The following is a 12,341-nucleotide window of genomic DNA, read 5'->3' on the forward strand; positions in this document are numbered from 1 at the left end:
CTGTGAAACTTTTTATTTTTGCCCTGTGTAGACCCTGGGTCTGAGGATGCTCAGGACAACCAAGAATCCTCTAGTACACCCCGGGATGCCCATCTGTTCTCAGCTTCCATGCCTCCAAAACCCAACTATTGGACCCAGGATGGGATAGGCCCCTCCAAAGAACCAACCAAGTCTCCATCAGCAAGATCTGTACGTAGTTAGTGGGCCAGAAGGCTCCCCAGCGTGTTAGAGGTGAATGCAGGAGTCAGATGCCAACACCAGAGTGCCCGCCCACCAATCCATCACTCTGCAGAGAACAGGAAGCTTCAAGACGTGAGACTCAGTGTCTCTGGTTGGCCACCAGGGGGCAGCTGGGTGCCAACCAGAGCAGCAGGAAGGTGCGAGCAGAAGAGTGGAAGCTGTGGTCAAGAGGTCAAGCAGGAGGTGGGGAGGGTCTGACCTCTACTCGGGCCACTGCACTAAGTTCCCACATCTGATAGGCCACCTGCGCTGCCTCCGGGAAGAACTGGCCAGCAGCACTGGAATGGAGGGTGTTAGGGAGAGGACAGGAGGGAAGGTCATCGTGGGCACACTTCACACATACAACACACACACACACACACACACACACACACTCTTCGAGTAAACCCATCTGGCTTTACCCTCTCTCCAGCCTGGGCCTCACCCACTCACCAGAGCCCTCCCATCACCTCTGAGAACCTTCTACCTTGTTTTGACTCCCGACGGTGCTAGCTCTGACCAGCAGCCTTCCTGGCCCCCACTCCCAGGCAGGAGATTTCTTGAATCCCTCATCCTCCCCTTTCCCATATAAGTCTCCCCTCTCAAACATGTCCATGACCAGCTTCGAGCCATGTCATCTCTACCTCTCCTTCTGCCAAGCACCTTGGTTTACCAGCTGCCAGGTAAACATCTGCTGAACTGAACCAGCTCCTAAGGCACCTACCAAAGGTAAACAGAAGGCTCTCGTATTCCCTGTTTAACTGGATCCTTAGAAGTTCCGGATAAGGGAAATCAGAGTACCTGTAGATCCCTTCCCAGCAACCCAAATCTGTTCAAGTTATGCTCCAATTTAATCCTCATCCAGTGGCTGGTTCTCTGCTCTCCTTAGGGGAGATTCATGTGCCAGGAAGAAGTCCCAGGCCCTGCCCACCTCTCAGCCTCATATCTTCCCAGCGCGATACAAAAGTGTGACCTCAGCTACATAAATGAGCCAGGTGGCACCTTCTCATCTCCAGGCTCTCTCTCCACCCCTAACACTCTCCCTCCAGGCCCTGTCTTCACCCCATCACCTTTCTCCTTGGATCTCAGCCTCATTATCTCCAGGAGCCTCCCCACCCCCAACCGGGAGAGTGCACATAGACACGTACACTTCCCCACCATGGACACACACCCAGGTCTGTGTGCTTTTCTAGGCCAGAGGGTTCATCAGTGCTTCCCCTCAAGGTCTGCACGTGGAGAGTGCTTAATGCATAGATGCTGAATAAACGAGCAGCCAGGGCAGGCATCTGTACTTTTTCCATTTAACAGATGATGAACCAGAGAAGCACCTGAGAAGTTAATAGCAGGGCCTAGACCCTCATATTGTGATTGCTGATGCACATCCCTAGACTGCTTTCCAAGTTCACACGAGCAGACATCTCCATGTATGGGAGACCACACTCATTTGCGCGTACATGGACGCTCAGACTTTCACCTGTACGGTGTTCTGACCTTCAAGGAATTCCCAAGTCCATCTAATCCATCCATCTATCCATCCATCCATCATGAAGAGGCCAAGAGAATCCTGACCAGCCACACCCGAGGCCACGCCCTCCAGCCTGGGGCCAGGAGGCCACTTACTCATCATCTCCCCCACACAGCTTCAGCAGAGTCTTCTTGTATTCGCCAGAGGTATCGTTCTGGGGAGAAAAACAGAGGGAAAGGTCACCTCTCACCCAGCCCTGGGATCCTCTCAGACAAGAAGGGGAGGTCCTGCATAGCCCCAAACAGGGGCAGGCTGACCATGTATTTACAGCAGCCCTCACTCTCAGCCTGTCTGGAGGTGACTGAGACCAAATAGCGGTGTGATGGTAAGCACTTACCAACTGGCTCTTTGGGAAAAAGAGAAAAAGTCCTGATTTGTAGTGTTTGCTAATTTCCTCTAATGGACAATTCCAAGCTACCAGTATGACTTCGCTACACGTGGAATTAAGAAAAGATGCTTTTGGGACTTCATTGGTAGTCCAGTGGCTAAGACTCTGCACTTCCAATGCAGGGGGCCTGGGTTCTGTCCCTGGTCAGGGAACTAGATCCTACACGCCTCACCTAAGATCCCACACACAACAGCAAAGACCTGGAGTGCTGCAGCTAGACCTGGTGCAGCCAAATAAATACATGTTTTTAAAAATTAGAAAAAGAAGAAGCGATGCTTCCCAAGCCAGTGTGAGCTGGCCCCAGCACACCCCTGCCACCAGATAACCCTAGCCCAACCCTCCTATGTGAAATAGTCCATAAAATGGACTGAGCAAAAAAACACTGGGAAATGCCAAAACCAAACAAATGTACGTCTGGTAGACACGGCATATTCTACATCCCTCTTGGGGCCTCATAGTGAACAAACTACAGTGAAGGCTGTGAGAAGTTCTTGGTAAAGAAGCAGACTTATTTTGCTTATTCTAGCTTTTCCCAGACGTTTCCCATGAGCTATTTTTGCACACAATGCCTATATAATTCTTTAGAAACACACTTTAGGGAGCACAGCTTGAACTCAGAAAGCTTTATCCCACTCACCCAAAACAAGGAGAAACCATCCAGCTTTACATCTGTCTCTGGAGCGAGTCTCATGGGCTGGCCAGCCCAGAGCCATCCCCTGGCCCAGGGCCTGGGAGTCCCCAGTGAAGCCTCCTCTGGCCTCCCGCCTCGCGCTGCCTCTAGGAGGCTGGCCTCTCACCGCCCTAGTGAGGAGCCTTCATCCCAGATTCAGCCTTGCCCCCATCACGACCCAGTCCTGCCTTCCTCTGAAGAGGTGCCTCGTGTCTTAGAAGCACCTTGCCTGTCAGGTGACACTTGCTTCTCCGTAGTCGCCTTCAACTCCCTGAAGTGGCACAGGCAGGGCTCCTGCAATTCCCACCAGACTCCAGCTTTCTAGGATGACACCTTTTCTCCTGGGAGAGCATTCCAGCCCTCTCTGGAGCTCCATGAGCACCTCACCTTGATCATACTGTACAGGGACTTCTCGTACTTGGTCCGGAATATCTCCCGGATGTCGAGCATGTCCAGCTCACTGCGGGAGACCATGATGCGGATCAGGGTGTTGTCCCGCGTCCCCAGGCCCTGCAAGACGAGTGGGTTTGGGGGGTGGAGAATTGAGAGGAGGCTAGACTGCTAAGAGTCCCCTGCTCAACTGAAAATACAACGTTTGTAATAAAACGTTAAAATTAAGAAGGAAAGAAGCCAGACATTGTCATTCCCTCTGAAGCTCCCTGATGTCCCTCCTGCTTTTGGCGTCTTCTTCCCCCACCTCGTGTCATTTCCATCTTTGACTTCCTCATAACTCTAAGCAAGGTATGGTTTAGATTTGCACATTTTGGAGCTCTGTAAATACACCACTACGCATTATTTGTCCATCTACTCCTGACAGGCACTGGGCTGTTTCTAGTTTTTTCATGACATGGACCATACTGCTATGAATGTTTTTATGAACACATCATAAAAATGCTGGTCTCTGGACCCAGCTGGGTCCAGTCTGGCGCTGGAAGACAGAGAATGGGCCACTTGCAGGAACTTTGGGCCTGTGGCCTCTGACAACAAATGACCGTGTTCATTCACCCTGGTGCACTATGAAGATATTACCACCTTCTGTGTTGTGTGTGTAAAGTCCTGGGAAAATCTGTTCTCAGTACTCGCCAGGAGCAGAATCCCTGAGTCCCTGGGATGAACGTCACAAGTCTTGGCAGGCAATGCCAAAATGTCTTTCACTTCCTATGTACATTATATATAAACATTCTAGTTAATTAGTGTTTAGAAATAAAGCATGGGCTTCCAACCCAGTTGGCTGGCTGGACTGGGGGCATGATGCACCCCCTGAACAATCATGAGAATAGGGTAGGTATCTGGGTGGGAAGGTGTATGACCTGGGACCAAGTGCCATCACTTGGTTTTATGGCCAATGCCTTGAATGCTCTCTTTGGCCAATGGACTCCCAAGGATTTGCCAGAGTCCTGACAATCTTTTGGGGGTGCAAAGAGCCCCTCTCCCCAACCTCGGGCGCATCAACCTCACCACGCACCTTCATGGCCTTGAATAGCCTCTCAGCAAAATACTCTGCGGTGCTCCGGATACACTTCACTGAGAAGAGGAAGGAAGAGGTAGTTATTTTGGCTGCCTTGGAAGGGTGATGGGGCGGTCTGACCCCTTCTTTATTTCCATTCCTTGGGAGCCACCAAGTTCAAATCTGAGAAGAATCCTGCTTCCTGATCGTCTGAAATCCCTGAGGACCCCAGGCCCACCACTTTTATCCCAGGGGACAGAGAAATCAGAACATGGGCCTGCTGTAATGTCGGGAGTGCAAAGACCCCCTTCACCTTTCTGGTCCTTTGGTGTTTGAAGGAACTGGGCTGGGTGGGGAGGACCTGAGGTGGGGCTAGGCAAGGTGGTTCTTTAGAGTCTGCTATGATAGAACATTACTGGCCCAGCCTCTGGATCTTGCTGCCGAGCGGGGCCACAACCTGATTACCTGAGATAGGGCTGGTGGGGGACAGCTCTGGGCAAGAGGATGAGTGCTGGGCCTTAGCTCGTTCCCAAGAAACACACTCATGCAACCTACCCCAGGCTCAGACACAGTGACTCTTGGAACGTCTGGCTGGCAAACTGACATTCTGGTTTTCTTCTTCCCACCTCCATACCATAGAGCTCTCCTTTCCATTCTTAGCCCCGTGTTCCTGGCCCAGAGTCCCAGAATGCCCTGGGAATGCGGTGTCAGGATGTGCCCACAGCCTCTGGGTCGGGCAGCTACTCCCCACCCCCATTTACCAGATGAGGAAACTGAGGCCCACTGAGCATAAGTGACTTTCTCCAAGTCAACAGCAGACTGAGAAGAAGCCTGAGTTTTGAATCTTGACTCCACCATTTACTAGTCAGCTCCTGGCTTCCCCCACGCCCAGAGTACCCCAATTCATTACAAAACCACCCCTTGGCAAGAGATACAGCCTCTGTGAGCTGCGGTTTTCTCATCTGTGAAATGGAGACGATGACAGTGTCCATTCCTGGGTCATTTGTAAAGAGTAAACACTCAGTGGAGTGGCCCACAGCAGATGCTCCGCACAACCCGCTCTCCTGATCATGACTGCCTGACCCCTGACCCCATGTGCTTTTCGGCCCCATCACAAACATGGGAGGAGGGAGTGGGAAGCAGCAGTGTCCAAGGCTTGACCCCCAGCCCCCAGTCCTCAGCCACATGGCCCTAGCTGGACCTTTAGAATTTACCACCTGTCTGGTTTTCTCCTTCCCATCTCCATACCGTACAATCCCCATGTCCCCATTCAGGCCAGAGTCCCTGAATGCCTCAAAGGCCCTAGAAATGAAACCTCGGACATACCCACAGCCAGCATCAGCTTCTCAAAGTCCCCGGACAGCTCCCCTCGGATGCTGGCTTCAATCGGCTTCCCCGTGGTCTTCAGATACTCATCAAATACTGAGTCAGACAGAGAGACAGGGTGTCAAAGCCACGCTCATAACATTGGAAGCATCAGGGACTTCGGGAGGGAAGATGCAGTGGCCAGGACCAGAGCGCCACCGTGAAGGCAGGGCTGGCACTTAGGGAGGTGGCGGGAAGGTCGTGCATGTCACCAGCCACCAGGCAGCCTCACTGTGTCTGCTGTGAGGGACTGTGTACACGTCCTGCTCCAACATGAAGACAGGGACTGTACTGAGGCGGAGGGGCTGAACACCCTGTTAAGACCTCTCATAAGGGACCACAGAAGCCACGTGTTAAAATCAGGACTAGTGTTTGGGTTGTGGGTGAAGCACTATCATGCTCCTTAGCAGAAAAGGAAATGAGAAAGGAAAGCTTGGCACAACCCCCAGGGGACAGCTGCAGGTCTTCTCTGGAGCTCACCCAACCGGAGATGCTGCTTGCTGCGATTTCCCAAAATGTAAATGAACTGGGCTTCATCTGTTCCCCATTTCAGTTCCCCTGCCTCATACAGGTCCTGGAGGGGAAGAAGTGGGACTTAATTAAGAGAAGAAACCTCAGGAAACAACTTACCAGCCAAGCCACTCAGAACCACTGCCAGACCCTTGAACAAGCTAGTAAATGCATACACCTCTTAGCATCTTTCCTTTCTTTCTGGGGAAACTCCTATTCAACCTTCAGGGCCCAGACTAAACATCCCATTTGTTTTCAAAGCACTTCCTGATGTCCCCAGGCGGAGTTCTCTTTCCCTCACTCCCTTTTCTAGACTTTAGTGTCTTTATAGCTTTGATTCACTGTATATTATAATACATAATATTTATATGCCTGGCTTCCCACTACAGCATTGATTCCTCAAGAATAGGAATTATGTTCTACATTCTCTGTATCTACCTACAGTATTACTGGCATATAGTGGGAGCTCAAAACACCTAGAATATATGGTGTATCCACAGAGAATGTGACTGTGTGATTGACATATATCTGATCCCCAGTACTGTTTGACTTTGCTCACTTGTGATTCCCCAATGCTTGGCATTCAGAATGATTGGCATATAGTAAGTGTTCAATAAATATTAATTAACTGAATGAAAAATGAACAAATAATGAAAGCTCCAAAATTGATCTCACCAGCTTTACATATGCTATGTACCTTTGAAAGGTAACTTCAACCCTTCCTTCAGTGAAGTGCTGTATAATGATGGCTGTAAGTCAGTTATTTCTGGTATCTGGTACAAATTACTTTGCCTCCACCCCTCCCCCTTCTCGGGCTGCCTGGCTGTGCCCAGCAATCTCCACTGGTGCTTATTTACCTGGACGTCCTGCTGCACCAAGTCCTCGCTCACTACGTCATCCTCCTCCCTGGTACCCTGGGAAGAAAAACAAGGGACACTGGTTCAAATACCAGAGCCGGGAGAAAGCCTGGATGCCAGTGGTGGAGACAGGGAGGACTAGGAAAACCGTGGTGGCCCGGGGTGTCCAGGGGAAGAGACTGACAGCTGCCTCCAGAACAAGACCGCAGCACCTGGGAATTCCCTGGTGGTTCGGTGGTTAGGACTCTGCATTCTCACTGCTTCAGGCCAGGGCTCAGTCCTTGGTTGGGGAACAAAATTCCTACAAGCTGCAGGGTGCGGCACACACACAGAGGACCACAGCAGCTATTTTGCAGGGAATCACAGGGCCCCTGCCACCGGATTCTCCCCTCATCGTTTGGAGTATGGAACAAACAGGGCGGTCCTGAGAAGAAGCAGGCCTGCTGTTCCCAGCACTTTTCGATTATTCAAAATAATCCAGAGATATGATTTTGGAGCAAAATCTCTCTAGTTTTAGAAGTTAGCAACTAACTCAAAGTGTAAAAAAAAACACACACGAAGGAAAATGAACAAAGGAAAAAGCAGAGCTTGAGCAGGTAGAATTCAGCTGTGACACCCCTGTGCAGCCTCTTCATGTTCTTTTTTATGTTGTTATGACATCCTTGGTGGGAGGGAGCAGCAGGGCTGTTCTGTGGGGCATGCCACTCAGGGGGCTCAGAGAGGCCACGTCCCTGCTGGCGCCCCTGCTGGGAAAGCCACGGCAAGAGAGGCTGGGGCATAGAGGAGGGGACACTTGTGGAGAGAAAAAGCAGGACAGAGAAGCACAAGAGCGACAGGGTGTGTGAAAAGAAATGCAGGTCACCTGCCTGTGCAAACCACGGGGGACAGAACAGACCCTGGATGCTCAGCTTCTACACTCAGGCAAGCCAAAGAGACCATCTCAAGTTTGAGGATAAGATGGGGAGAGGGGGAGAGGTGGCCAGAAAACACGAGGAGGATTTTACACCTGAGGAGCCACCAAGGAGCCTCTCACGAGCCACACTGTCTAGGGGAACAGGGACAAGGCGTTCCGAGCCCTCTGCACCCTGGGGGAGAGCTCGGGGAGGGCCCCAAGGTAGACCAACCTGCAGCAGGACCACGAGCATCTTCCGGAAGTGGCCAGAGGTGTCCCCAGTGATGTCAGCCTCCAGGTCTCGCTCGTAGGCTGCCAGGAAGGAACACAAGCTCTGGTCCCACCCCCAGGACATCCCGGGGAACCAGGATAGAGGTCCCCGCTGCCCCTACAATACTCAGATATTTGTTACAAATCCCCAAATCCAGTCTCCACGCTGGCCGTGCAAGACCCAGGTTGTATTTTCTCAATTCTTTGTGCTGACTCATGACATGGTGAGATGGAATCTGCACACATCTCTCCATCCTCACCTGTGGTGTCCTACTCCAGACACCACTGTCGCTCACCTGCACAGCGGCTACAGCCTTCTGACTGTTCTTTCTGCTTCTCCGATCCAGAGCAACACGAGAGACTGTCTTAGAGCCCACACTCATCACAGGCTCCTCTGCTTCCCACTAGGTTTGGAATAAACATTGTCTCTTTGCCTTGGCCTGCACAGCCCTGTGTGATCCTGTCCCGCCCTCTGCTGTTCTAGCTTTGCACTGGACACCAGGCTTATTCAGCTTGGGGACCTTTGGACTTGTCCTTCCCGCTCCTGCCAGGGTCTTCTCCCCACTCTGTGTACAACTGGCTCCTGCTCGTCTCCTCCCAAGACAGGCTTCCCCAGCCACCTATCTGAAGCATGTCCTCTCCAGTTGGATGCTTGTTTTCTGTTTGTGTCCTTCTGAACTCTTTACCACATGTCATCATCCCATTTGTTTATCTGTTTATTATCTATATCCCTCATTATCTCATTAATACTTAAGCTCTCAGGCGTAAACAGTATGGATGCCCACAACCATATGCTGAGAACCCAGCAGAAAGTAGGTACTTACTAAATGAATAGATGGATGGACAGACAGATCAGAGGGAAGGAGGAAAAAAGGTGGACGGGTAGAGTCTTAGGGTACCTGCTCTTGTGAGCACTTTCATTACACATCTGAAAAACCTTGAACGGCCCCTCTTGCCCATCTCACCATCTTTGTATGCTGCCACCAGCTGGTGGATCTGCTCGTTGGTCCGAGAAGCCAAGATCTCAATGAGGCACTTCTCATCGGTCCCAATGCCCTGGGAGAAAAGAAGGGGCGTGTGAGTCATGGGTTGAAAAGCGAGGCCACCAGCCCCGAGTTGGGAACCTGGGGTGGTCAGAGCTGGGAAACTCCCAGCACTCAGGGTGTTCCTAACACAGGTCTTAGGCATTGATTCAGAGCTGCAGCCCTGAGAATCTAAAGACGGGGATTCTAGTGCCGCCTCTGCCTGCAACTTGCTTTGTGATGGCTCATTAAAAAAACTTCATCTTCCTGGGCCTTACTTTTCTCATCTTTAAAATGGAAATGATACCAGTTGCTCTGCTGAACTCACAGAAAGAATGAGAATGTGATACTCTTTTACACTGTTAAGTTTACTAGCTTATGAAAACAAGTTCATATAGCTCATCTGAGACAAAGATCATAGCACTTTATAAAGTGCCGAGTTACACTCAAAGGCCTTTGAGCTCTCCCTGCTTTGTAGGGAGAAACCCTCCACCTCCACTAGACTGGGCTGCCCTTCATATCCTGAACACACTTCCACAACCACTTACTCTCCAGCCTAGAATGACCTGCCCCTTCTGGTCAACCAAACCTTCTCCAGGCTTCAGGCCCAACTCGATCCCCTCATCTTCTATGATGCCCTCTCCAGCCACCCCAAGCCCAGGGCCTGTCCTCCTGATCTCCTTTACGATGCCCCCGGCCTTTGGGTGTTGGACACAATCTGTTTCCACATCCCCATGTCCTGCTTCCTCAGGACTGTAAACGACTGGGGTGGGGTGTGGGCCCAGGGCCCCCTTTCACAGGGTGGGCCTCACACCAACGCCTATGCCACCTCCATCCATCTGGAGGGACCATGGCACCCTCTGGGACAGGACTTGGGCTGCTGCCTCAAAGCAGGGCATATGTGTGGGGTGGGTGTAGGGCTCACTGAATTTCTGCTGTAGAAGCTACAATCTCCCATGAACCACACCCCCAACCCTCAAACATGCACAGACCCTGCTTCTTACCGAGATGGCATCTTTAATTTCTTTGGCATCAGCATAGGCAGGTGGCCTCATAAGACCCACAATCAGGCGTTCAAACTTCCCTGTCAACTCATACTTCAAGTCTGCAATGAGGTCCTGGTTGGGGGAGGGGTGGAAGGAGGAGGAAATGGAAGAAGATGGGGAAGCGCAGTTATAATAAGAATTACACTGAATGAGCACTTACTCTGTACAGGCACTGAGCGAAGTAATCCAACTTAATCATCACTCTGGGGGTACATACTCTCATTGGCCTTCAGAAATGGGCTTAGAGACATCAGGTAACCTGCCCAGTCCGCAGCACAGTGCCCCTCCCTGCCGCTACGTGCTCACTTGCTCACTCTCTCCCACTGTGAGCCCACAGGTTGACACCCTCAGGTCTTATTTATCTGGGTAGCCCTAACCCCTAGCATAGTGCCTAGCAGGCTCTCTAGATGCAATTACGGTTGGATGATCCCTGCCTGACTGAGAGAAGAAAAAAGGAGGGCAGAAGTGCTGGCACAGAAGCTGAGCAGGAGTAAAATACTCAGGAAAGGGCCTGGATGAATCAGAGCATGCCTCCTCCGCCCCCAACCCTCTGGTTGTCGTGGTTACCTTGCCATAGAGGGACTTGTAGTTCTGGCAGATCTCCTGCCTCTGCCTGTTGCTCCGGGAAGTAATCAACTCCAGGATGGCCTCCTTGTCACTGCCTACAAGAGGGGAGGCACCCGTCACCCTACCCAACCTGCTTCCAGGAAGCCCAACAGGGGTGCTCCCTGCAGTCCTCGGCATCAGCCTTCTGCTCACGAGAGGCACTGGCATCAGACGGGGGCTCTGTGGGGACCTGACGAGCCCCCCTGAGAGAGATGCTAGCACATGTAGTATCTCAGTTCAGACGGCCCATGATCTAGCTCCTCGTCACACACACGAGGAAACTGGGGCCAGAGAGGAGCATGGAGTCCCCTGCGGTCTCCCAGTGAGCTTGGCTTAGAAAAACCCAGGTGTCCTAACGTCCAGGATGGGTTCTTTCACTGACAGGAAAAATAAAAGAAAATAATAAGCTGCAAATTGAGGGTAGTGCTTACCCGCAAGACAAAAGGCAAAGTAATGTTATCAGGAGGGGGACCTACCATGATGTTGCAGCTACGTGAGCGAGCAAGTGCCAGTTCTCAAGCTGGGTGGCAGGTCTACTGGTAAAGCTTCTTCTACTCATGAGACTGTTTTATTAGCCTGGAGTGTGCATGTGTGCCAAGTCGCTTAAGTCATGTCTGACTCTGCGACCCTGTGGATCATAGCCCACCAGGTTCCTCTGTCCATGGGATTCCCCAGGCAAGAAGACTGGAGTGGGTTGTCATGTCCTTCTCCAGGGGATCTTCCTAGGCCAGGGATTGAACCTGCATCTCTTATATCTCCTGCATTGGCAGGCGGGTTCTTTACCACTAGCACCATTGGAAGAGTCCATTATAAAATTATAAAAAGAAGAGACAAGGGAATGTGCTGGCAGTCCACTGGTTAGGATTCTGCACTTCCACTGCAGGGGCCCAGGTTCAGTCACGGGTTGGGGAACTTAGATCCCGCATGCCAAGTATCATGGCCAAAAAAGAGAGACAAAAGAATGACTGAATAACCAAAAGGGGGGGACACCCCCAAGCCTAGGTGAATCCTGCTTCCTTTCCTGTGGGTCCCTTTCCCCACAGTGGCTGAGCACCCACCAAAGCCCTTCATGGCATTGTACAGAGTCTCGGCATCCTGGCTGGGGTTGAAGTCGGGGAAGTCACGAATGGAGCCCCGGTACTTGGCACCCTGTGGAGAGACGAGCAGAGGGTGAGCTGCTGACCTGGCCCTGAATGGGGCTCCCAGCCCTAACCCCAGCTTACCTCCCAACCCTGGCCATGGGATAAAAGTCCCTGCTGCTCCTAGAATGCTCAGATATTCGTTACAAATCCCCAAACTCAGTCTCCATAACGGCATGGCAAGAGCCAGAGTGTGTTTTCACAGTCTTTGGACTGAACAAAGACGATGCGACAGAATCTGCCACGTCTCTCCATCTTCACCTGCACTGCCTCACCCCAGACCGCGACCGCTCACCTGGACAGTGGCTCAGCTCCCTGCCCCTAAAGTGGAGAGCCGGCTACAGAAAGCCGCAACCAGGGTAGGGAGGGCTCTCCCCGTACCTCC

The 12,341-nt window shown here is 51.7% G+C and overlaps 1 protein-coding gene across 3 annotated transcripts in view; it reads right to left on the reverse strand.

The window, feature by feature from the left end:
- The window catches only part of ANXA6 (annexin A6), a 46,840-nt gene that overhangs the window by 20,015 nt on the left and 14,484 nt on the right, over nt 1–12,341 (reverse strand). For all 3 annotated transcript variants that reach the window (XM_010807429.4, XM_005209561.5, NM_001103224.1), the window contains 12 exons: nt 11,876–11,966; nt 10,779–10,873; nt 10,170–10,283; nt 9,109–9,199; nt 8,106–8,185; nt 6,982–7,038; nt 6,095–6,188; nt 5,576–5,671; nt 4,268–4,326; nt 3,190–3,312; nt 1,840–1,898; nt 440–518 (listed from right to left, as the gene is read on the reverse strand). In XM_010807429.4, the coding sequence (XP_010805731.1) occupies nt 440–518; nt 1,840–1,898; nt 3,190–3,312; nt 4,268–4,326; nt 5,576–5,671; nt 6,095–6,188; nt 6,982–7,038; nt 8,106–8,185; nt 9,109–9,199; nt 10,170–10,283; nt 10,779–10,873; nt 11,876–11,966 (1,038 nt within the window). The remainder of the gene's footprint in view (nt 1–439; nt 519–1,839; nt 1,899–3,189; nt 3,313–4,267; nt 4,327–5,575; nt 5,672–6,094; nt 6,189–6,981; nt 7,039–8,105; nt 8,186–9,108; nt 9,200–10,169; nt 10,284–10,778; nt 10,874–11,875; nt 11,967–12,341) is intronic.

This window comes from Bos taurus, chromosome 7 (genome assembly GCF_002263795.3).
Source record: "Bos taurus isolate L1 Dominette 01449 registration number 42190680 breed Hereford chromosome 7, ARS-UCD2.0, whole genome shotgun sequence".
NCBI lineage: Eukaryota > Metazoa > Chordata > Mammalia > Artiodactyla > Bovidae > Bos > Bos taurus.